Below are 26749 nucleotides of genomic sequence, written 5' to 3' on the forward strand. Positions count from 1 at the left end.
ATCTTTAACAAATGGATATGTTGATAGCGTCATAACGACTAAATATAAAGCGATTCTGTCAAGGGGAACGTGTTAGTATTTTAAACAATGTTGGATGATGTAATTGATGGGTCTTGACTCAATCTAGAACAAAAGAAAAATCGCGGATTGATTGATAGATTAATTGATTGATTTAAATTTCTTCCTTCCTACTTTCCGACTGCAGCGTTCTCTCTCACACTGTCCGACGATGGCGTACCCACAAACACACACATACACACACACACACACACACACACACACACACACACACACACACATACACACACACACGCACACACACACTGTGACACACACACACACACACACACACACACACACACACACGCACACACACACACACACACTCCTGTCTGCAACAGCGGAGAGTCAGACTGAGAGAGAAGCAGCGCTGTTTTAAGTGAGCATGGTCTATTGAATTGATTGATTGGTTGATTGCTAATTTTATTACTGTACCCCTGGTTTCCAACTGGTTAAGTTTAGGCTAAAAGAAATAAATAAAAAAATAGGGCGAAGAAAACGTTTTTTTCCTATAGGGCAAAGAAAACGTTTTAATACATTTTCAATCAATCATTCCAATAATACACAGTTGGATGTGTTAGTTGGTTGGATGCACTTCAAGCTGCTTCCACATGAGGCAACTTCTCTCAATCATTCCAATAATACACAGTTGGATGTGTTAGTTTGGTTGGATGCACTTCAAGCTGCTTCCACATGGAGTTGTGGGAACTACTTTTTCTGGCGGATGGTTTTTTCAATAAATCTTCGATTAATGTGTGTTTATTGTATAGAAATAAGGTTGGATGAATCTGGCAGTTGTATAAAAGCTTTACACCACGTGCAGTCGTGATTTGTGACCAATAAACCATGCCTAGGGGGGTCTAACGACCCTCGGCTGCGCCTCGGGCCTAACAACCACCCCTAGGCATGGTTTATTGGTCACAAACCACTCCTGCGTGTGATGTAATGCTTAAATACTAGGTATACTTGAGGTATTTCTCTAATGTTGTCATTTAATGGGAATTCAGTAGAATTACAACCCTCTGCACACAGTGCATCCTCTCATCACATGCACAGATGCTTCTCATTAATAGAGTGCTGCATACAACTGTCTCTGGGCCCAAGGACGACATGCTTTCAGCTACATTTTGATTATAGTACTGGAGTGAATATATTTTATATGACACATGATATTTCAGTCAAATAGCAAATAGTATTCTAAAGCAACGTATGTTTATATCGTTTCTAACTTGTTAACACCTAGCTACCATGTGACTTGCAGCTTTATTGAGCATGCTAATTGAGGGGTTTTAATTCATCTATTTCCATACATTTTAAAGAATTTATTTTTAGAGAGGATTCAACCCATAGATTTAGGATTTAACCCGACAACCGGCACTACTATTTTTCAGAGGCTGTAACAGGCTAGTAGTTCATTCATTCAAACTTTATTTAGTCTAGAAAGATCAATTAAGAGTAAACTCTCATTTCCAATGATGTCGAGAAAAACACAGCACACAATAAATAAAAACAAGAAAGTCAATCAATAAAACAATTAAAAACAACTGCAGACGGGGGTGAAATGGTTGGTCATTAAAGATTTAAATTGTCCAAAGGATCTTTTTATTATTTGAATTGTATTTATTGGCTGCAATTGTGAATAATAGCCATGTCAGAATACAGTTAGTGTATTATCCAGTTGGCCAATCATATGGTTCACAGCCAATGTAGGGAGTGGTCAGTGGGTGACTGAAATAATTCTGCATTTGAAGGCCTGACGACCGTTGTTTGTAATGGATCCAACACTAATGTATTGGGTTTTAAGGTAGATTGCAGGATGTCCCATGTGTCTGCGGCACAGAAGCTAAAAGCAGATTTCCCAAGTTCAGTGCAAACTCTGGGGGTTTGAAGTGTGAGCCAATCATTGGAGCAAGTATGATAAGGTCCAGAGGTCCAGTCCAATAATGAAGTGATATAAGGGGGAAGGTCTCCAACAATGGCTTCATATAGAAACAGAATCACAGACAGATAGAAAAACTGCTTCAGCGTAGGGCTGACCTCAACTAGTCGAATAGTCGCCTAATCGATCGAAAGGAGCTGTAGTCGACTGCCAACCTCTTAGTCGAATGCTTCATCTTCGAATGAAGATATAATATTATTATTATTATTATTATATATATATTTTTGTATTCTTTGCAAAAGCAAATGATTGATTGATTGAACATTTTATTAACATATTGCAGAATGGGTACAATACAGCTCAATACACACAATTGTTAAGGGGATGCAGACCAGAGAAAGACTTTCGTCTTGTTTACATCAGGGTCCCCCATTTTCAATTCATCATAACATTTATGACATACATGACATACAGATAGACAATACTGCTACATCTATACATTTATGACATACCAGATTTACAAATACAGTATTGTTTGTGATACAAAAAAGAGTCTAAAAAAGAGAGTATATACATTTGACGAAGAAACTGTACATTGGAGGAGGTTGGGTAGGTGGGGTGGAGGTGGGAAACTGTACATTGTAGGTTGTTGGGTGGGTGGGGTGGGGGGGGGGGGCTTGGGTAGGCGGGGTGGGGGGGTGATAACTGTACATTGGAATATCGACGAAACCTTACTTGGTCCCAAGAAGAGGGTCTCATGTATTATTGGGTTAACTTAGGACATTTACTGTACATTGGAGGGGGTTGGGTTAGGACATTTACAGGGGCCAGTTTCGAATTGCAGTCTCCCGTAGGTGCTCTTTGAGAGTGGTTTTGAAAGTGGGTAGTGATTTACATTCCTTTACAGCTGTGGGTAGGGCGTTCCACATTGATGTGGCATAATTGCGAAACGTGTTTAGTCCCTTGTTTGAGCCAAATCTGGGTTTAACATGATTTGTGGAGCTCCCTCTGGTGTTGTGGTCGTGGTATTCACTGACCTTTGGGAAGTATTTTGACATGTACATGGGTACCTTAGTCGTGTAGTGTATCTTGTAGACCAGGCCCATTGCAAGTTGCTGTACTCTGTCGTCTACTCTAAGCCATCCTAGGTTGTCAAAGTGGGCAGGGGTGAGGTGGGTTCTAGGAGTAAAGTCAAGCAGTAGTCTGACCAGTTTGTTTTGCGCCTTTGAGGTGCTTTGCATAGTCGTAGTACCCTTGAATGAGTGCTCCTGCCAGAGTCTTCAGGGTATTCTTGTTTACCAGAGAGGAGATCCGGTACAAGAATCTAGTTCGTTGGTTGACTTTTTTGTATTACATTGGATGCCATTTTGTCACAGGAAAGATTTGCCTCTAGAGGCCTAGAAGCGTGGCTAACGCTAATGGTGTGCATACCAGTGAGTCTAACTGCCTAAGAAAACTGGCACAGAGTTTAGTAAATCCTTAGTCAGGGACAGGCCTACTTCAGCAACCCTCTTTCTGCTAATCAATGGGAAGCCGGTTCTGTTTCTTTCTTTTTTTCTTTTAATTTTATTGTTTTTTTTCGGCCGCTTCTGTTTCTATAAGATTTACTGGCAAGATTATTTACTGGCAAGATTGTCAGTATATGATGTCTAATATATTTGTATTTTGCAACTCTTGATGTCAGACCCACTTACAGTGAATATATGCAAGTTGCAAGTTATTGTAAACAATATCTCTAATCAATATCTGTCAATATCTCTATCATACATATTGTTTTATTTTCATTAAGTACAAGTTTAAGATTAATATCATAAGCGCATCTTGCAGAGCATTGTTGAAGTTCTATGGCCAGTTGTATGAGTCAGCAATACAATAGACACTATGAAACTAGAGACCTTGAAGATTCCATAGATACCAACCATATAATTTACCTGGAAAGGAGCAAAAAATTGCTACATAACTAAGCACAATTTTGAGGTGAAGAATTGGCAAGGGCATGGCCATTTTCAAAGGGGTCCCTTGACCTTTAAGAGTCAACTCGTTTAATTAACATTAAACTCATAATTAAATCTCTATTAGAAAGGTTAGAAATTATGTCCGCTTATGATATGGTAAAAGGTTTGTTTCTATCCGCATATGACATGGTACTGTAAATATAACTCCTATATTTCTATTTGATATTTTATTGTTCATTCCCATAAATTCCCATGGAAAGTTTCTACTTTTGGATATTCCCCAAATTTTCCACCACAACCTTTTTGGGCTGTGACACAAGGAACACCAACCCCTTCAAAGACAGACATACAGACGGACGGACGGACGGACGGACGGACGGACGGACGGACGGACAGACAGACAGACAGACAGACAGACAGACAGACAGACAGAGACAGACAGACAGACAGACAGACAGACAGACAGACAGACAGACAGACAGACAGACAGACAGACAGACAGACAGACAGACAGACAGACAGACAGACAGACTCTTTTGCTTATAGTAAATGCATGCACTCAAGCCAGTGGCTCATGACGACTCAACATCAATACATATTGCTCATACTCCAAATAAAAGTGTGATCACATCATCAGCACATTAGCCACTGTGTGCCTTGAGGGGGGGTGGGATGCTGATGGATGTTTAATCATGAGGGACCAGACCATATCTCATCTACAAGTCTTACTTCGGCTGCACGATTTTGGGAAATAATCTAATTGCGATTTTTCTGACAGATATTGCGATTAAATTTGCGATTATAATAAAAAATATATTAAGCAGCCCCACATAGGTTTATTGTAAAATGCGGCTTGCATCTGGCCTATGCGGTGGCCGGTGGGTCTTTTCGGGACACCAAGCCTGAAAATGTTTCTTTTTACCTGGGAATCGATACCGGTACCCAACGGTACCTTTTTTTCTGTACTCTCCCTCTCTGAAGTCTAAACTTCACAACACACAATCTAAAACCCCTTACCTCCCTCTCCCAAACGCCATAAAAAAATTATTAAAAAATGCATTTTTTTGTTGTGATTTGCTAATTGCATCATTCCAAATCGCGATTTCGATTTAAAATCGTTCAGCTCTACTTCAAACCATTAGTCCTGCCATGACTTCCTACTTCAGACCATTAGTTCTGCCATGACCTCCTACTTCAGACCACTAGTCCTGCCATGACCTCCTACTTCAGACCACTAGTCCTGCCATGACCTCCTACTTCAGACCACTAGTCCTGCCATGACCTCCTACTTCAAACCACTAGTCCTGCCATGACCTCCTACTTCAGACCATTAGTCCTACCATATGACCTCCTACTTCAAACCATTATTTATACCATATTACCTCCTACTTCAAACCATTATTTATACCATATTACCTCCTACTTCAAACCATTAGTCCTACCATATGACCTCCTACTTCAAAACATTAGTCCTACCATATGACCTCCTATTACAAACCATTAGTCTATGACCTCCTACTTCAAACCACTAGTCCTACCATGACCTCCTACTTCAAACCACTAGTCCTGCCATGACCTCCTACTTCAAACCACTAGTCCTGCCATGACCTCCTACTTCAGACCATTAGTCCTACCATATGACCTCCTACTTCAAACCATTATTTATACCATATTACCTCCTACTTCAAACCATTATTTATACCATATTACCTCCTACTTCAAACCATTAGTCCTACCATATGACCTCCTACTTCAAAACATTAGTCCTACCATATGACCTCCTATTACAAACCATTAGTCTATGACCTCCTACTTCAAACCATTAGTCCTACCATATGACCTCCTACTACATTAATCATACCATATGGCATCCTACTTCAAGACATTAGTCCTACCATATGACCTCCTACTTCAAACCAGTAGTCCTACCATATGACCTCCTACTTCATACCAGAAGTCCTACCATATGACCTCCTACTTAAGTGCTTAAAGTAAGAGTGGAAGCAGCAGCATGTCTATAAATCACATTACCACAATCCAAGACAGATAGAAAAACTGCTTCAACGTCACTCTTTCTGTTAATCATTGGGCAGCTGGTTCTGTTCCTGTACAAGAAGCCGATTTTTTGCTGCAGTTTACTGGCAAGATTGTCTATATGGTATTTAAATGTAGATTTCTCATCAGGCCAGATGCCAAGATATTTGTATTCTTCAACTCTCTTGATGTCAGACCCACTCACAGTGGATACAGTATATGCACATTATTGTAAACAATATCTCTAGCTCTAGAGAACGTCATGTATGTTGTTTAAGATTAATACCGTAAGTGCATCTTGCAGGGCATTAAATGAGAGTTGCAGGTTCTGGCCAGTTGTAAAGAGTCAGCGATACAATGTATGCTAACCATTAATGTAATGTAACCATTAGTCCCATCGTCCTACCATAATGACCTGCTCTACTTCAGACCATTAGTCCTACCATCCTACCATATGACCTCCTACTTCAAACCATTAGTCCTACCATGTGACCTGCTACTTAAAACCACTAGTCCTACCATATGACCTCCTACTTCAAACCATTAGTCCTACCATATGACCTCCTACTTCAAACCATTAGTCCTACCATATGACCTCCTACTTCAAACCATTAGTCCTACCATATGACCTCCTACTTCAAACCATTAGTCCTACCATATGACCTCCTACTTCAAACCATTAGTCCTACCATATGACCTCCTACTTCAAACCATTAGTCCTACCATATGACCTCCTACTTCAAACCATTAGTCCTACCATATGACCTCCTACTTCAAACCATTAGTCCTACCATATGACCTCCTACTTCAAACCACTAGTCCTACCATATGACCTCCTACTTCAAACCATTAGTCCTACCATATGACCTCCTACTTCAAACCACTAGTCCTACCATATGACCTCCTACTTCAAACCATTAGTCCTACCATATGACCTCCTACTTCAAACCACTAGTCCTACCATATGACCTCCTACTTCAAACCATTAGTCCTACCATATGACCTCCTACTTCAAACCACTAGTCCTACCATATGACATCCTACTTCAAACCACTAGTCGTATACCATTATGACCTCCTACGTCAAACCATTAGTCAATGGATGAGCGTTTCTTCTTTCTTCAGAAATCACCATGTCTGATAAATGGTTCAGACATGGATGTCAAGTCATGTGAGATGTAAGCAAAAGTTCATACATGGAGAAAGATGTTAACCTTGTTGTAAATTGTATTGCAGCCATACGCATGAAAAGGCGGGCGGTGCGGTAATTGGCACTCTCTCTCACTGATTATGTTGGTGCGATGCACTCAACGAGACATGCTGGCTTCCAGTGGAATCCAAATGGCTTTTACAAATGATGATGGTTGATAGTTGATGCAGCATGTTAACATAGTTGTGGATTGCAACAAAGCCATCTGCTAGTTACTTGTGTGGAGCAGGAAAAGAGGCAGGAACGAGATTGGAGGGAGGGGGACCTTTCATTTAGCAATAACCTTTCACTAGAGTTACACGTGGCTCTGCCCCCACAGTGATGCCTAAATATAGTCTAGATAGATATGCAAATCTTCCACAACTGGATAATTCAAGAGAAAACTAATTTACACAAATCATGGCCATGTGGTTTACCACTTTTCATTACAAATATAATACAGGCTAAATGGCGGATGACATGGCAGCACTAAATTAAATCTTTTTGATGAGAGTTTTGCTCTGACTAGTCAACTGTTATGCCAAGGGACCGACTAAATCCCCAAAACACATGTTGCAGCGAGATCAAAGGGCAACTCAATAGATCTCCTTGATCGATAAAATACAGATCTCCGAGCAGAAGAAGGAGAGAAAAGGGACAGTATACCAACCGTCCCACTGCAACTCATTACACAACAACCCCTGTGTCACTCACACGGGTCTATTATCAGCGACAGCCAGTGTATCATCAACATCAACATACAGTACAATATGAATAACAACAATAAGTCTTCCGCTGGCTTGTGTGATTCCCGTGCATGCGCGTGCCCTGGTTCTCGTGGATACAAAGATGTGACCAGGGGTAACCATGGCGGTGGGAGCAAGGTGGGATTAGAGCATGCATCCGGATAAGCCGTCATGTGCCAAGCCAGAGGACAGCGGCCATCTCCCTCATCCTGCAGGCTGGACCGGGCTGCTTGATGATCAGCGCTCTGTGGGATGGACTGTGACTGCCCTGAAGCGGCTCCCTGGGGGACTAGAGGGGTGTATACGCACACACACCAGGCCTGGGAGCAATTCACTTTGAATTTAATTCAGTTCCACAAGTGGGTTTTCTTTCAAATTCAAATACTGGAGAGAAAAAAATACTTTAGGCAGGAAAGGTTGTATTAATCAAATTCCTATTTCTAAGTAAGTGAGAGTAAATTGTCAAGTTAGACCGCGCTCTCAAGTTCTGACACTGGGTGCTGTAATCCCATAAAGTTGAATATAACAAAAGCAGGATAGCCGGACCAGCACTCTCAGGTTCAATAGTTGTAATGGCAGCCTGAATTGGAAACAGACATGTTTCAGAACTATGTCCTTCTTCAGTGATATGGCTAGCAAAGGTAATACAATCAAGATGATAGTTATATACACCATGACAGGAAATGACATCACGTCGCAGGTGTGTCTGTGCATTGTGACCAAAGGGATGACCTATCAAAGTAGAGTCCATTCATAAATCCACAAATGAAATTATACATATATATATATATATATATATATCAAAAACATCAAAAACAAAACAAATTTACCAGAAACTTGATATATAACATATAACATGCCCTTAGTTTCTAGGGCTAATTGAGCCCCCTTAACATATTTAATTATATAGTTCCAAATTATACATTGAGCATCCTTGAGAAACATACCTCTTTTTTAGAAACAACAAACAACAACATACGGTAATTAAACCAGAAATAATAATGTAGGTATAAGGAGGTTAAAGGAAACAGGTTAAAACGTTCTCCTCATTCATTCCTCTAGGTTCGATGCAGTTGAACAGGTGGATATAATAACATTCACGTTGCAACAGCAACCTGTGTCTGTCTAGATCGTTGACGGTATGTTTACACTTGGAGAAATGTCGAGCTACCGACGACTTGACATCTGAATTTCTCACAGCACATTTGTGTTCACTGATTCTTGATTTCAACTGCATCGAACCTAGAGGAATGAATGAGGAGAACGTTTTAACCTGTTTCCTTTAACACTTTGAGTGCCACTCACGAGATTTCTCGTTTTTTTTATAGGTGGTTACTAGCCACTCACGAGATTTCTCTGTTTTTTTTTTTTTTTTGCGATCTGAAAAATTATTGCATCACCCGAGCCTACCCGAGTATAGCCGAGCGGCGCCGGCGATCACTGTGGAGAAAAGCGCCCCCTGTCGTCTCCCAGATGACATAAGTGATTTTGGAATGGACTCAATGAAAATGAATGGGGAAAAAAATCCGGTACTCCACATTTTCCAGTTCACTGATCCAGCCGGGGTTACCACAGTTCATTCTGGAACCTCAGATCCCCGCTGATCATGGAGATCTACAGTATCGCGTTGGATCCATACACGTATCGATTTTTTCGAATGGTGATCAGGAATTGGAATATACCAGTTGGATACCATCTGATGTCAGGTAAGGACTCTATGTTATCAGTGTTAGGATAATCAGAGTAAGTTTGATGAAGTTATAAGCTGTTTTGTGAAATGTCTTCTTTCGGTTTCACTGTAAAAGTCTGTGAGGAAATCAACGGAGCGATTATCCGTGTGCGGCCGTAATGTGCTTGCGTGCACGTATAATATTGATCATCTAGCGTTTATTTGAAAACGATTCATAAAAAGGCAGACGAATATCAACGTTGTGGAATATTCCACTAAAAGACGATTTTCATAGAATGCTCCAGAATGAGCTGTTTTTTATATCAAACGGGGGCTTTTCTAACTGCTCTGAAACGGAAACGACGCGATAAAAAAAACAATCTGCCTTGACAGCACTGACTGGAAAATAGTCTTTGATAATGCGATGGGCAGATTAGACACATAGCCATAATTTAAAACATAGATTAGGCGATATTAACGTTAACATTGGCGCCGATGGTGGCATTCAGCCGGTTAAAGGGAAAACCAGGCGTGGCGCTCAAAGTGTTAACCTCCTTATACCTACATTATTATTTCTGGTTTAATTATGTTGTTGTTTGTTGTTTCTAAAAAAGATGTATGTTTCTCAAGGATGCTCAATGTATAATTTGGAACTATATAATTAAATATGTTAAGGGGGCTCAATTAGCCCTAGAAACTAAGGGCATGTTATATGTTATATATCAAGTTTCTGGTAAATTTGTTTTGTTTTGTTTTTGATATATATATATGTATAATTTGTGGATTTATGAATGGACTCTACTTTGATAGGTCATCCCTTTGGTCACAATGCACAGACACACCTGCGACGTGATGTCATTTCCTGTCATGTAATTACCTGCCAGGTGTATATAACTACCATCTTGATTGTATTACCTTTGCTAGCCATATCACTGAAGAAGGACATAGTTCTAAAACATGTCTGTTTCCAATTCAGGCTGTCATTAAAACTATTGAACCTGAGAGTGCTGGTCCGGCTATCCTGCTTTTGTTATAAGTAAGTGAGAGGAAATGCTCCACATTCCTCATCATCACCACCATCATCATCATCATAAAGTAAACATAAATGTCTGTTTATATTTTGAATTGATCAAATTGAAACACACACACACACACACACACACACACACACACACACACACACACACACACACACACACACACACACACACACACACACACACACACACACACACACACACACACACACACACACACACACACACACACACACACACACACACACACACACACACACTAGTGCCACCAATTACAAGACCTCATTGAAGGTTAGGATGACTGGAAATGAATAAATAACAATACACCGATGTTTGAAAAGAATACATAACAATACACCGATGTTTGAAATGAATAAATAACAATACACCGATGTTTGAAATGAATAAATAACAATACACCGATGTTTGAAAAGAATACATAACAATACGCCGATGTTTGAAATGAATAAATAACAATACACCGATGTTTGAAATGAATACATAACAATACACCGATGTTTGGAACTTGCCCTTGTATTTAATATGTTTTTCTACTTGTAATCACTGTGGATTTTTTTTTTCATGTAAAAGCAGCACTGGGCTCCTCAGCGCATATACAGTAGCATGTATGATGATCCCTTGAACATCTAGAAAATAATTGTATCAAAATCTGCATCCCTCATTTGCATGCCTTAAAACCAGGGTCAAGTAAGTCAGATGTGTAGAGGGGAGGACTGGCCAGCGGCATGAATACATTAAACTAAAGTAAATGGTTTGTTGATTTAAAAGAGATTAAAGCACACACAAGCAACGCAGCTCGATGGATTTTAATTAACTTGCCAAGTTGCCATATATAAAATGTATGTTATTAGGCACTACTGAATTAAATGCTGAGCGCAAGCGCTCTTTCTGCTTGGGTGACTGGAATAAAAAGCTACTTAGAAGCCCACGTTTGGGTTTTGCACAGACAAAACAACGTGGCATGATGCTACCGCCTCTGTGGTGTGCGGCTCAGCACATCCCTGAGCGGGAACCACGCATAATGTACAAGGAGATTCTCTTTAATTATGAACAATGCAAGCAGAGTCGAGTCCTGTGGCGTCTCAGAAGATCTCGGGATGATCAAGCAGACGGACGCCACATTCTCTCACCGAGTCATCCGGGCCAATGGATTCCACTTCCAAGAGTCATATCTGTCGGATATAATAAGGAGCCAATACATAATGGGACACACTCTGAAATGCAAAACTATTCACAAGGTTCTCTGCAAGGCTGTGCAGGGGCAATTAGAATGTTGCCGCTAGCCCCTTGATGAGTTTCTTCTATCTCTGAAGTATCCCTGGAACACTATCATACATTTGCAAGTGAATATGCATGATTTAGGTATGGGGTTTCACTTTGCATAATGTGCAAGCAAAATTCCACCACGTAAGACGCCAATCCAAGAAAATGTGTAATCTAGCCATTAGATCAGCAATTCAAGTAAACACAAAGGCTAGGCTAAATGAACAGGTCTCAAGTCAGCAAAGAAAACCAGTGTACCTGGTAAGAGGAGACCTAATGCCTGTACATTGTGTGCAGTATTATTTACACCTCTCCTTTTCAGCAGCACACTTACTCCAAGTAACTCTATTTTGAAAGTGAGTTTACCAATGACTAATATAAAGGCTGCAGGGAATCAAACTGAGCAGAGAAATTGCATTTCACCGATTTTCTTTTTTACGGCTCCGCGATACACTGATACTACAATAACTCCAGCTGCTATTATTTTCTGGCTTTTGCCGATACTCCTTTGACATGTCTAATAGTGACATGTTCCCAGAGCACAAGTGGCCTTCCATGCTAAGCAGAGACTCATCGGGCCCTCGGGGGCCATTTAGAATCACCATATTAGAGGAGGATAGATACAGGGGGCTCCATTTTCCTGGCACCGATGTCAGCGAGAGTCACCTGCCAAACCGCACATCATGCATGGATAATCCCACCGCTGCAACCCACCCAGCGTGCCAGGGCAAACCGCTCGCTCTCTCTCTCTCTGTAGAGCGGAGGAGGAGCTCTGCTGCTATTGGATTAGTCTACGTGTCTTTTCTTCCAGGGGTCAAGCGCTAAACAAGTCGCTCTTCGGGACAATTTCCGAAGAATATTAATAGAGATTTTAAGGAGCTTAATGAAAGCTGCCATGTTCAATTTGGTCACACTAGAATATAGATATATCTCAAGGGTAAAAAAAACAACAAGAAAATGTGCACGGACAATTAAGGGCGGAAAAGATAGGGCTAATGTTGGTGATTTCTAGCCTCCAGTGGCACAATAATGAGAAGCTAAAGTGATCATCATCCTCTAACGGTCTTGATTGTTTTTTAGCCCCTCCAGGACGTGGCCTATTATCCTCCATGTCGACGTAGACATGCGTTAAACAAGCACTGTTCTATTCCGTTTGAACGCAGATGCCGACAAACACGGGCCATCAAATGCCCATTTAGTCCGCCAACGCGGAAGCAGACCCCCGGCGACCAGCCGGGAAGCAAGGTCAAAGAGAAGCCAGGGGTGAGAAAAAAGGCCTTACCGTTTTCCGTGTTCTCCTGCTCGGTGTCGGTGAGGGTCAGGTTGGAGTTGGCCCGGCTGGACAGGCACGAGCTGCGGCCCGACTTGGTGTTGCCGCGGCCCCACAGTCTGACAGCGTGCTCCGGGGACACGATGCCATCCGTCTCCGTGTCGGCGTCTGACCCCACACTGACGGGGTAGTCGCGGTGCGCCATGCCCAGGTCACTCCTGTACGTGGCGACGTGGGATGGGGCGGCCTCGCCGAAGCCCAGGTCTCGCAGGGAGAAGTCTGCCCCTGCGTCATGCGGAGACGGAACCGGGTGTAATTATTTATTCGCCGGCACACAGCATCAGTTGACATAACATACATCAGTTGTGTAGCGCGGAAGATTAACTGTATGTCCCCCCGCAAGATGTAGAGCTATGCACGCAGCACTGCCCATACAAAACAATGGTTTACATCCTGCAAGCAGGCACTAATTGTAGTGCTGCGGGGAGATGAGGGCACATTTTATATTCATGGCAAGGAATATTTTTTTTCTTTTAGGGCGGGGGGTTGTTTTACCTGCACTATCAATATATCATGTGGAGAAACAAGATCATCAAGACATCAACCTCTCCTTATTAAAACCATGCAATGACGATACATAGAACCATTCTCTAACAAGGAATTCATAACTGGGACAGTATTTCACATCTTTAAATAACACATTTGGAAAATATTAAAAGTTGATAAAGTTTGTGAGTAACTGTCATGATTTCTGGGAAGAGATATTGCTGTAGAATTTTTCTAATGTATTTTCATCTTTTATTGTTGTTGATCGGAGCGCCACAAACCGGCAGTGACGGCAGACATCTCTACGGCAGATACTCTATCTCTAAAAGTCAGCATTTGTTGTTTACTTTTTATTTTTTAAACAACTTTTGGTGGCACATTACCAACTCACAGCATTAGGACCAAATCGGGTAAACTAATATTTGTATTTAATTAAAACAAAAACCTTACACTCGAATTTTTCACCAATCTTAGTTTGCAATGTCAATAAGAGACCTTATTCTTTTTATTCAGATTTGTATTATTCAATAGTCAAATATGTACTTACAAAAATACAGTTAGATTAGGCTGTCAAATATATATTATTTAATGCAAATCTTAAAAGAATATAGGCATGAGGGGACGCAGATTCTTGAGGATGTCAATCTTCTTGGCAGACCCTTTTGTCTTGTGGCCTCAAGGGCCTTCAGTTGGAATCTATTTGGTAGGAAGTAGCAGCTATGTGAAGTCCTCCACCTCGTGGGACAGCTTTATGTACACAGTTTCATTGAGCCACGTCGCAGCTGGAGGACTTTGATATCTGCCAGCTTTGGCCACCTTCTTTACCTTGACAGCAGGGCGGCGATCCATCCGATCCTTCACATTTTCACTCTTGAGCTCCGCCACCTTAACTTTGGAACATAGGAAATCCTCAAAGTCATAGACCACTCCTCCGTGTCTATTCTTCATCTCTTGCTCGACGCCATAGTCATTAACCTATGGCCGGCTGAGAATTTGAGTGTGCCGTCTTCTGTGGGCAGACGGGATGATAGAATGCACCGGTTTTCAGTGCTCTACCCGTCTCTCTCCTTCTCCAATGCTGTGGCATACTGTGGGGCGACAGTGGCTCAGGAGGTAGAGCAGTCGTCTGGCAATCCAGAGGTTCCCGGTTCGATTCCCACTCCTCCCGGGCAGCGTGTCGATGTGTCCTTGAGCAAGACACTTAACCCCTAATTGCTCCCGATGAGCAGGTTGCCACCTTGCATGGTTGCCTCCGCCGTCGGTGAGTGAATGAGTAAAATGTGAGTAACCAAATTGTAAAGCGCTTTTGATAAAAGCGCTATATAAAAAAGCAGCCATTTACCATTTACCATACTGTAGGCTGATGTGATTTCAGTTTCCTCACGTCACAGAGACGGCCTTTCTATTCCTCCTCCCGACTGAGGAGGTGAAGGTCTCATGCTACGCTTTAATTCGCCCGGTGAATAAGGGTGACCTTTTTGAAGGTCTACGCTTCGGACAGATGTATTTTCTGGCCAGTCCTGCTCAGCCTCCGGTCTGTAATGGAGCCTGCTTGTCACTGCTGAGTCTTTGTGGATGTTAGACTGCTTGCACTCTATGCAGTCTGCTGGTGCTACAGCCTCCCCAACATGATCAATCTTCATGTGCTCTTCCTGCAGTAGACAGGTTTCACATTCCTCCTCTCCGAGCTTTGCGCAGCTGTGCTTTATTTCCCCTCTATGCTTCATCTGAGCACCTGTTGCACCTTTTCCAGGTAGTCCTCATGCATCAGCTTCACGTCTCTTGAGAGGAGGTCGCGGCAGCATGGGGGCGTCTTCCCTGCGGTAGTGGCTCACTGTGCGGTGAAAATGCTCAATGTACTCATGCAGTGGCTTAATTTCCAGTTTGTTGACTGGAGTGCGCCTTCCTCTCTGGTCTTTTGGTGGAGCAAGTGGGGTTGTAGTCGTTTGTCACATGGCATCGTCATGTTGATAAGAGGAAGGGCTTGCAGGTCCTGCTGCGGGACACTATCTTCTGTCTGTTCATTGGTCGGTGAAGGTCCCGCTGTCACCCACTTTGTGTGCCTTCTCCAGTCACTTTCTGCGTTGGAAGCTGGGAAATGGTGTACGACATAAATGTATGTCACGTCCAATTCATTCCTGATTCTTTCCTCTGTAAATGTGTCAGTGCATGTGTCACGTGGGTCTCTCATTGGTCATTTAGTGGGCTCTACTCTAGTGCCGGTGTAGCAGTAGCCTCAGGTGCAGCTCAGGGGCAGGCTATAGTGCAGGCTATAGTGCAGGCTATAGTGCAGGCTATAGTGCAGCCTCAGGTGCAAACTTCAGGCTCAGGTGTGGACATGGGTGCAGTCTCAGGTGTGGACATGGGTGCAGTCTCAGGTGGAGACTTGGGTGCAGTCTCAGGTGTGGACATGGGTGCAGTCTCAGGTGGAGACTTGGGTGTGGGCTCAGGTGGAGACTTGGGTGTGGCCTCAGGTGGAGACTTGGGTGCAGGCTCAGGTGTAGCGGTTGAGGCGGTTGCCAGGATTGGGCTCAGGTATACTGATGACTAAAAAAGAGTTGGTTTGATAAAACATGTCAGCATCTAGAAATCTGCTGCCATCTCTTTCTCCACCATCTCTTCTGCAGGTGGCTGTGCCTCAGAGATGTGTATGGAACATGATAATTGTATATGTAATATTTATGTATAAATATGCATATAGTTTGTAGTGTATAGATAGCACTTCATATTTAATTTATCTTTATGTAGGTTAGGGCTTATACACGGGTTATAATGAGGAACCTTATTATCACGTAAGATGTAACACTTATCATTAAGTGTGGTTCATATTATGTTTTTAATTAACTTCTTGTTTGTACAAACATTAAAAACAATAATTTGATTAATCACTGCTGACATTAACTAATGAGGCATAGGCCTAATCATGGTAATGCACTTAAATATCATTGTACAAGGTTATTAAATGTTATATTATAAAATATTATTATAGCCTACCAAATGCACTGCCACTGTCTAGACCCAAACGGAAGTCTGACCAATAGAGCATAGCATAGCAGTAGCAACGGTTGCTGTAACATAGCAGCAACCATTGTTTTGGTATTATATTAATCATTTTTTTTGGAGGAAGCCAGCACCATGGCGCGCATGCACAACTCTTTATCCCCGGCCCCTAGGCACTTGCTCATACCTGTCTACCTGCACAATATAGGCACACACCTCGCTAAACACCTCCCGCCATGCGGCAGTCCCGCACCTATATCAACGCTTTCAATCCCTCACAGTAACTCCCCAATGCGGCATCATATTTGTGCCTTTTTTACCTCTCTTTCCCGTTTTAAGCCCAGCCTTGGGAATCCCTTCTCCTTCCTCCCGAGACATGCTGTAAAGCTGAAGGTACTGTATGTTCATTTCATCTCGTCATTCATAGAGATTCCAAGTTATTCACACTACACTAAATAGAGATTTCACACTATCCATAGTGTGATTCATGTTCCACTTTAAAGGTGTATTCCCAGTGCCACCCTCTGCTATCTGTCATTAGTATTACCGCGATTATCATTAAGCTATCAACTAGTGAATTATATTACTACCATGAATGCGTGGTTTGTTATGTTTGCAAAGAAACTCCATGTGTATTCTCAGCTCACCATTGCTTGTCTGCCATAGCCATTACCTGTGATTATCAAGGAAGCTAAATGTTCCATTTAGCATGCATATATATTCATACCATAATTCTCCTGTTATTGCTATTATATTGAGACTTTGCATGATATTGGCTTTGCAACCCACCCACCCTCGCTGTATCATATACTCTTCCCTCTTCCATTCAGCTCAGATGGGGGGGCTTGCCATACCCCAGTGTAATGCTGGGCCACGCCCTTCATTCCATGCAAGGCCTCATGTTGACAACATGGTGACTAGACCAGTAGACCATGTTGAACTTGAAGCACCAACTTTTTGCAACCAAATGACTGTGTGCGGCCTGATTAAAAACGGCTTAGGAATAGCCTACAGAGATTATGCATTTAACTTGCTGGATGCAAGAGCCTCAAGACATGCGTTTTGGATTTAACTCGTTGAACACGAGAGAAGGGCATCCTTTTGTATTTGCAATGGAAAAGGTAGGCTAACCTTTTCATTGTGAATCATACGGTTCATTCTGTTGTGTGTTGCATGCATGCACAGCTTGCTTGATTGTGTGCATGTGTGCGTGTGTGTGTGTGTGTGTGTGTGTGTGTGTGTGTGTGTGTGTGTGTGTGTGTGTGTGTGTGTGTGTGTGTGTGTGTGTTATTTCTCGCAATGGGTCTTGTCGGGCCAGCATGCAGCCAGCCACCGCTGTTTTTCCCGCTGTCAATCAGTTGTGGCCGGGTTGCATAATGTTAGCTTAATGTCAACAAAAATGCATTCATTTTGTATGAGTTATGATCTTTGTTAACTGGCTGGTTTGTTTGTCCTGACTGCTTTGAACTCAGTTCTGATTGCATATGGGAGCAGTTTTCCAGTTCTGTCTCTTAGCTAACGTTATGTTGGCTCGCACTAACTAATCATTTCTGCAAAAAATCTGCTCATCTATTTCCAGCAATCTCTTACCTGTGTCTGGGTATCAGTGTTTCAAAGCCATTTCCACCAAAATCTTCCCTCGAGAGTAATGGACTGTTCTAAATGACTAGGTTAGACTAACAACAACAATATGTTTGTTCTTTATTCAGTCAGCATAAAGTATGACATTTGTATGTTGAATGCAGCACGGTAAAACAATAACTTCATGTGGCGTGGCTAACCAAGCACCCTAAGCACAATGTAACCAAGCCAGAGAACCTTAAGTGAAGTTAGAGGATTTTGCTTTGGTTTTGGTCAAACGATTCCTGATGCATCACAATATTTGATTCGATCCCTTTCAATATTGTGATTTAAATTACTTTTCATACCGCATCGTTAGTATTGTTTTTGAATCATCATGGTTAAAATCCCCAAATCAAATCAAAACTAAGTCAATAGAATGTAATTCAGTTATCGGTAGAGGGTTTAAATTAGCACACAATGCATCAGGTCTTTCGAAAAAGAAAAGTCTCGATGTTGACGACGTTTCATTGACAGCAATGCGGAAATGCAGTGCTCATATGACAGCGCCGGGACCAGGATTCTATTGACCAAACACCAAGGCACGCTGGTCCCACTTCAATACTTGTTGACTTCTGCATTGGTGATGACACCTTTGTAATATAGGAGCTTTGACAATACTGCGTGAAATAAAAATTTAAAACACAGAAAATCCAGAAAATAGAATCTTTAAAGGTAGAATCCCGATTCCTACATTAACTGATTATTTCTCCCACTACCAACAGAAAAGTGCTTTTGTTATTAGTGTTTTTTAGGTTCACTGGACCTAATACATTCATGTTTTCTTATTTCTCTCTCATATTTGTTCTTGCACAAAGCAATAAGAGGAAAATAAGAAAATCTTACATGGGATTCATGAAATGTGCGCTGACAGCCAAGTCTGTTCAGTGTTTCCCCTAGGATTTTTTTCAGGGGGGGTGGTAGGCCCCCAAAACTACTAGTGTTTTCGCGGGGCGCGCGTGTCACGGATACGTGGTGTCAACAGTGTCGTCATAGACGCGCGCAGTAAGGCGGTTGTTAGTATCGGTGCATTTCTCTACACTGAGCTGAAATGAAACGATTGCACATAAATTAGGTAAATAAATATTAACAAGGTGATTGATTGAATGAAAATTGTATTAACAGATTGCAGAATGGGTACAATACAGTACTGCTCAATACACACAATTGTTAAGGGGATGCAGACAAGAGAAAGACGTTTGTCTTGTTTACATCAGGGTCTCCCATTTTCATTGAATGAATTGTAAGTAAGGGTGCAATTAGCACCGTGCAATCCATTCTTTGTGGATCTAGCCCTGAGACTTGTTACGCGCGATGATAGTCAGTCTCGGAGTTGTCTCGGAATGGATTTGGTAGCTTTTTTCTGCGTCTCCGTAGACCAGGGGTCTGCAATTAAGTTTGGCCGCATGCCAATTTTTCCCCAAGCCATTGAATGGCGGGCCAGAACCAAAAACAATGGCTAATTTAATATAATGATAGTGAAAAATGCAGCACCACGGCGAGTGCATAAGTAACACATGAACAGCAGATCAGAATGCATGAAAACACGACTCACCGTCCATAACTGCCCTAGGCTTGTTTCAGTCCTCCAAAATCCCTGCTAATGTTTGAAACATGTCAAATGTTCACTCGCCGCCCTCCAATTCCAGATTGGCGTTGAATGCAGCTACTTTATCTGCCAACTTGAACACAGTTGTCATCATTGCCTCGTTTGCTATCTTGTCGCCACATATTATGCAGAGAGGACGTCGGCACGGAAGAGTCACCTGTTGCGATAAACCCGTATTTTAAGTATGACTCCTGTTTATTAAAAGAAGCTTTATGTGTCTTGGAGGTCGTAGGCTCCTCTTCTGGCTCCTCAGTTGGTATTTCCCCTTTGCAAAGAAGCTATCCAAAGACGTTTTTTTTTTTTTGTACATGTTTTTACTGGTAAAAGACTACACGCGGCCCGGTACACGAATGCGGAAGTGAAAGTGCGTTAGGGAAAATATACACGCGGCGTCACAAGTGAATATTTCCCGCGCGTAAAATAAATATCATATTCTCAAAATAAACTGACGGGCCAGAAATTATTGCTGGCGGGCCAATTTCGGCCCGCGGGCCGCCTATTGCCAACCCCTGCCGTAGACCGTGCCGCACCACCGATTTAATGAAAACCGATTTATTTATAATTTAGCTAGCTCACCAACGTTACTGTGATTAAAGCAAACTTTAATAAAAAAAATTATTAAAAAAATGTAAAAGAATTTAATTATTATTATAATTTTTTCTGGAGGCCCCGCCAAGGCAATGGTAGGGGAAACACTGCTGTTCTTACCCACCAGAATAATGTTGATGAATTGCGCTTGATCTTAAATTGAATGTGCATGGCCGTGCATTAGCTATTAGCATAATTAATACCCCAATAATACCATATAAGGCCTTGTCCAGCCTAAAACTATTTAGATCTTTTTCGTTTTCGTTTCGTTTTCATTTAAAAAAAGGTTTCTGTAAAAACAAAAACGTCTCAAGATAATAAGTGTGTGCCACAAATCTACAAAATAAATGTCTTTCCTGTTTTAGACATCGCTCTTTTATTTTGAAAACCCCCAACCGGAAGTGTTGTCGATCGTTGTTTTCAATAACTTGTGTGTCCGGTTCTGTGCTTTTGAGCCAACGCTAGTTTTCAACGGATAGGAGAGACACACACCACGGCGCAAGTGCAGCTTCACAGGCAGCCGGTGATGAGGAGGAGGAAGAGCTGTGGATTTTTAATCGGCAGGAGAGAGAGAGAGCTCAAAGCCGTATAATATAATAGCCCCGTGGTGCGGTCGGAGGCAGCTCAAACTACCTGTGTTGTAATAAATTAATTGATTGATGTTTAACTTGTCCGTGTGTGTCCAGTCCTTTCGACTAGCAAACGTTGTCTGTATTTAACGTTACCTCAGGATACCACTGTAATTGTAGCAAATGTTGTCTGTATTTAACATTACCTCAGGATACCACTGTCTATTGTATTTAGTTGGTTAGCTATTTAGCTAATGTTGTTAGCATTGGATAGCATCAACGCTATCTGGCTACAGCTCAACACCAGCCATGGGAATACTATTTAATAAATTATGGAGGCTTTTTAATCGTCAAGGTAAGAGAGGATTTGTCATGATCAACTGAAGGGGTATGCTATGGAACACTATGAAACTACTACATGCCATTGTTGTTGTGATGTTTTCACACGCGGGGTAAGGGAGAGGTGGGCTATCGCGTCATCGGTTCAGGAGAAGAAGCGTTTGGCTTGTAAATATGGTGACGCAATGGGGGGCGTCTTCAGAATTGCGCACTCTGAAAGCTGGTCTCAGAAAGTAGCGTCTTCAGGCTCCCAGAACGCAGTTCCGTGTGGATGAAAGGTACATACGATCAAATACTTTGCCTGATACGACCAAATCGTTTTAGTCTGGACAAGGCCTAAGACCAGCTGTGAAAAACTTTACTTTAAGAACTGTAGTGTTGGAGAACAAGCTCTGCTGTCTGAGCTGAAGAATAAAACCAAGAATATCATTTCCCAGAGTGTCAGCAGTGACGTCAAATGACCAACAAAACTGTGGCAAAAGAATTTGCTGTCTATATTTTGATAGAAATAAGAACAAAATTATTCGACATGACGCTACACTCCAAGAGACATAGTGAGTGCCAGTCAATCATAACACCAACGAGAGCAGCTCTGAAATATATATGAAATAGAGTAAAGAACTGACAATAGGCTGTAATTAGGGATGTCCGATATTATCGGCCGATATTGGCATTAAAATGTGATATCGGAAATGATCGGTATCGGGTTTAAAAAAAATTAAGACATTTTAATTTTTTTATTTTTACATTTATTTAACCTTTATTTACCCAGGCAAGCAAGTAAGAACAAATTCTGATTTTATTTATTGTCAAAAGTATGCATAATGTTGTGTTAATTCCACGACAAGAGATATGTAATGTTAATTACCTGAAATTATTCAGTTATTTGGGGGGGGGGGGGGGGAACCCTGTATATATCGGTATCGGTTGATATCGGTATCGGAAATTAAGAGTTGGACAATATCGGTATATCGATATCGTAGGGGTGGACGGTATAAACGGTATTAATTTGCTCTACGGTATGGATTTTGACTATACCGTGTAACCGGTAGAGCAGCTCTAAAATAGCAATGACGTCATGTAACCACAGCACGACTATTTCAATCGCATTTGCCCCTAAAAATAGATAGAATTAGTCATAGATAATAGATATGTGCAAACTGGAAAAAGTTATTTAGGAGGCTTTGCGCAGTGGGCGTGTCAACACGCAATTGTCATTTCATAATAAACACATATCACCGCGGCGCACAGCAAGTTTCAATTTCAGTTCCTGGCATTTTTAACCAGTGGAGAAAGGTAAGAGATGTCCCTATCGTTTTTCTTATATGAATTATTCTACGTTAATAAAACATACCTGGTGATCAACTACAGTCTGCTGTAAACATTATGATATGCGTGTAGTGTTATGATAACGACGGCTGCAGCGGAAGCCGGGAGGGCGGCTGCAGGCAGCAGTGGATTTGCGAATAGCATGCAGCTGCAGAGCCGCAGAGCCAGCGGCGCTTTCAGGTCAGGTCTGCTCAACAGCGCCCCCCCACCCAACGGCTGAAAGCTGTAGCCTGTGACCAGACCTGAAAGCGCCGCTGGCTCTGCGGCTCTGCAGCTACATATGCTTCTAGCAAAATCCAGCATCCAGCCCGGCTGTTTGCAATGGGAGCAGCACGGACTCTGGACTTATTTTATTTGGAATATTTAATGACTTTATACGCAAAAGTAGCCTAGTTTTAAGTTAAAATATTATAAATCTACATGCCTTGAGGATGTCATTCTTTATATAGCCTGCCTATCAGGCAAAAAAAAATATTCTAACGGAAACACTGATACCGTGATATATACCGTTACCGTCTATGCTTCAAATTATACCGTGATATAAATTTTAGACCATACCGTCCACCCCTACGATATCGGTAAAAAAGCAATATCGAACATCCCTAGCTGTAATGGAATAGATTGAACCATAGAGCCGTAGAGCAGTCGTCTGGTAATCTGGAGATTCCCGGTTTGATCCTTGACCAAGACACTTAACCCCTAACTGCTCCCAGTGAGCAGGTTGGCAACTTGCATGGTTGCCTCTGCCGTCGGTGAGTGAATGGGTAAAATGTGAGGAACAAATTGTAGAGGCTGAGGCTATATCTATTTGTACAACCACATTTTTAAAACGAGTGTTTCCGAAGGCCAGGCAAATGGAATTTCGCTCTTCATAAAAGGTGCTTGAGCGGCGGGCTGTTGTGCGTCTCTCAGTAGGACAGGTCTGTACAAATAGCACTCTAACACATTTTGATCGTACCAACGAACAAAACCACAATAAGCGAAAATTGGTGAATGCTACAAAAAGGTTTAGAACTGTTTGTATGCACAATTTAATTAAGATCACATCTGTTTGTAAGCACAGTCCAGGTATGTGTGTGTGTGTGTGTGTGTGTGTGTGTGTGTGTGTGTGTGTGTGTGTGTGTGTGTGTGTGTGTGTGTGTGTGACGTGTGTGTGTGTGTGTGTGTGTGTGTGTGTGTGTGTGTGTGTGTGCGTGTGTGTGTGTGTGTGTGTGTGTGTGTGTGTGTGTGTGTGTGTGTGTGTGTGTGTGTGTGTGTGTGTGTGTGTGTGTGTGTGGAAGGAGGTTGCACAGGGAAAGCATTTCACTACAATGTACAATTGTAGTTTTTGTACGTGTAGAAAATAAACTCTCAATCTCAGATACAGACCAGCACAGCGTTTTCCGTTTACTGACCTTGCCTGCTGAACTCGTCCACCTCGTGATGGACCACGTCTGTTACGCGGCTCCCGTAGGCCATCCTGGAGTCCTGGTCGAAGGCCTTGAGCGTCTCGCTGGAGCTGTAGGACTTGGGGTTGAGTTTTCCGTCCTCGCTGTCGGCCGAGGAGCTGGTGTAACGGCGCTCCGTGTCCCGCCGGGCCGTGAGCGAGCGGTAGGGTCTGCGTTCCTTCACTTCCATGGCTACCTCCTCTCGTCGTTCAACATCAAGTTTGGGGCCGCAAGGTTCCAGGCTAGTTCCAGTGACTCTGTAAAAGAACGACACAACAGAAAATGTTGTCAGGAGGAGACCGACTTTTGTTCATTGAAACCCTTTGGAAATTTTTTTATTTGTCTGTATTTGTTTGCAAATGTAAAATCGACCACAATCCCTTGGGAGTGTGAACGTTGAACCTTTACAGTCTTTAACCACGAATGCAACACACGGCACTTTTAACTAACCACCTTTAGATAATTGGGTTTAAAAAAAATCTTCAAACTGACTCACATGGGACTCGATTGACATTGACACAAGGTTACTGTCAAAATGTAATTCTTCACAGATTGCTGATTACCTCCTTAATCAGTAACGTAGTCCACCGTATTCATAGTATTCTCATGCCGTGCCCTTCCTACCAATACGGCATGTGCCATCAAGACTAACCGCAGTTGTCATTTAATCATCATCAGAGAATCGTTATTCGATTACAATCACCTGTTGTTTGCCTACCAAAACATATCTGTGATGATGATGTAAGGCAATAACTCACTATGAATGACATCAATTATTGACTTCATAAAACTCTCTGTCGAACATGTTTCTGCATCTAACAGGTAAGCATCTGTCTGTTTGTTTTTAAGTATCTATGATCTGAATAATGAGACCTTTTTGATCAGAAAAGATGTTTCAAATTAGTATGCAATCCCTATCTACTCCCCCACCCCAACCCTGTGATCTGTTTATACGAGTTATTATAAACTATTACAATTGATTTTCTTGTATTCAAAATTGTTATCATTCTGACAGCAGGCGCACAAACATTATCTTTGATAAGCACAATTGAACCATCCATTATGCGCATGTTACTTCAAAAACATGTAAAAACTTAAAGACTGGGTTGTCCCAGAGCAGCGTTAGTATGGCTCCGCTGCAAACAGTGAGCACCAACCCCCCCCCAAGGAATAGTTTCAGTTTTGATAAAATACAGCACAACAAAACTCCCTTCCGTAAAGTTTACGATGCAAGTCTCCCCCATATATTCCTTTTTATGTGCCCATTGAGGAACGCTGTGCCTCCGGCAGCTCTAAAAGGGGCAGGTGTCCTTCCCTGGACTGTGTTGTTTATAAGGAACCCGAGTGAAGAACTAATCCCATCTAGGGGGGTAACACTGAACCACAAGAACAAAAGAAAATCTAAAAATCTAAAGCTATAGAATACAGGGAAGCCTCATCAATAGAATGAATAAACATTATAAAATGTAAGTTCACATTCTTGCATTTTTTGCAATCACAAGCTAGATACGCAACACACAATGAGTTACATAATTGCAATTATGCCACAGGAGTGAGATGATTGACAGGAGCGAGATAATACAATTAAGTGTCTTTAATCCATATGAGGTTAAGAGTGCAAACGGCAAAGTAGCATTGGCTATCACATGGTTTAAACACTATTGAGCTGGCTTAAGATTATGTCAATGTGGATGTAACGTTGATTAGAGGCTAGGTCACTGTTTACACTGAGGCTCAATGGGAGAACAGAGATATCAGCAGCAAGTTCATTTTCTTTTCTTTTTCATATCGTATCATTTAATTAGGAATGTGTTTTTAGGCCACAAGCAATGCACAGGGGTTTGATTTTGAAGGTGATGGATTTTGAAAACAGTTAAGCCTCACGGCTATGCTATACATTTTGCTTAATAGAGCATTCTAAAGGCAAGTATTGAAAAGTTGTTTTTGAGGAACGGATTAAAAGTTTAACTTTTCACAACTTTCCCAAAAATATTTAACAAAAACATTTTAAGGATGTAAGTCACTGCGTTTCCCCCCTCCCCTCCCCCTCTGGATGATTTATTTCTCTGCTATATAAAAATGACTCCCAGCAAAAATGGAGTTTTAACTGATAGTATACACGTTTTGCTTAGACAAGGATTTTCCCACAAGATAAGCTCTTTATGAATACTGTATTAGATTAGCGCTGGATACAGAACAGTAAACAATAATCCACAGTGGACTACATTTGGCTGTTGAGAAGAAAAAAAAGTGTTATTGAAGACATCATTGTTGAGTCTGGGGGTTACTTTTTGTATGTATTGACAGCTGAAAAGATCCCAGTGATTAATGACTCGGGGCCTCAGTAGCAGGACCTCCGCTACATAGGAGGGGGGAAAACGCTCCCACTTGCTCCCACTTTGCAACCGCGAGAGCACTTCAGCTGCTCCCCACAGTTCACAGGCAGCTTGTATGGATTGCTAATTTTTACCTTTTGCTCAGGACCCTTGATGCTATGCAAATGCGGCGAGTGGAGAGCGAGAGCCGGCTTTCTAAAGTTTCAAGAACCTTCTGTAAAGTGCATTGTTTTTGTTTCCAAAGCGAAAGTGTCCCCGCTTTGG

General features: G+C 41.9%; 1 protein-coding gene across 1 annotated transcript in view; it reads right to left on the reverse strand.

The window, feature by feature from the left end:
• tenm4 (teneurin transmembrane protein 4) overlaps positions 1 to 26749 on the reverse strand; it is a 345863-nt gene that overhangs the window by 239434 nt on the left and 79680 nt on the right. Inside the window, exons 2-3 of the mRNA XM_084310380.1 lie at positions 24117 to 24406; positions 13135 to 13407 (exon numbers count right to left, since the gene is read on the reverse strand). Of these exons, the coding sequence (XP_084166506.1) occupies positions 13135 to 13407; positions 24117 to 24339 (496 nt within the window). The 5' untranslated portion in view covers positions 24340 to 24406. The remainder of the gene's footprint in view (positions 1 to 13134; positions 13408 to 24116; positions 24407 to 26749) is intronic.

The sequence above is a fragment of the Notolepis coatsorum genome, assembly GCF_963971535.1.
Source record: "Notolepis coatsorum genome assembly, chromosome: 1".
Taxonomy (NCBI): Eukaryota; Metazoa; Chordata; class Actinopteri; order Aulopiformes; family Paralepididae; genus Notolepis; species Notolepis coatsorum.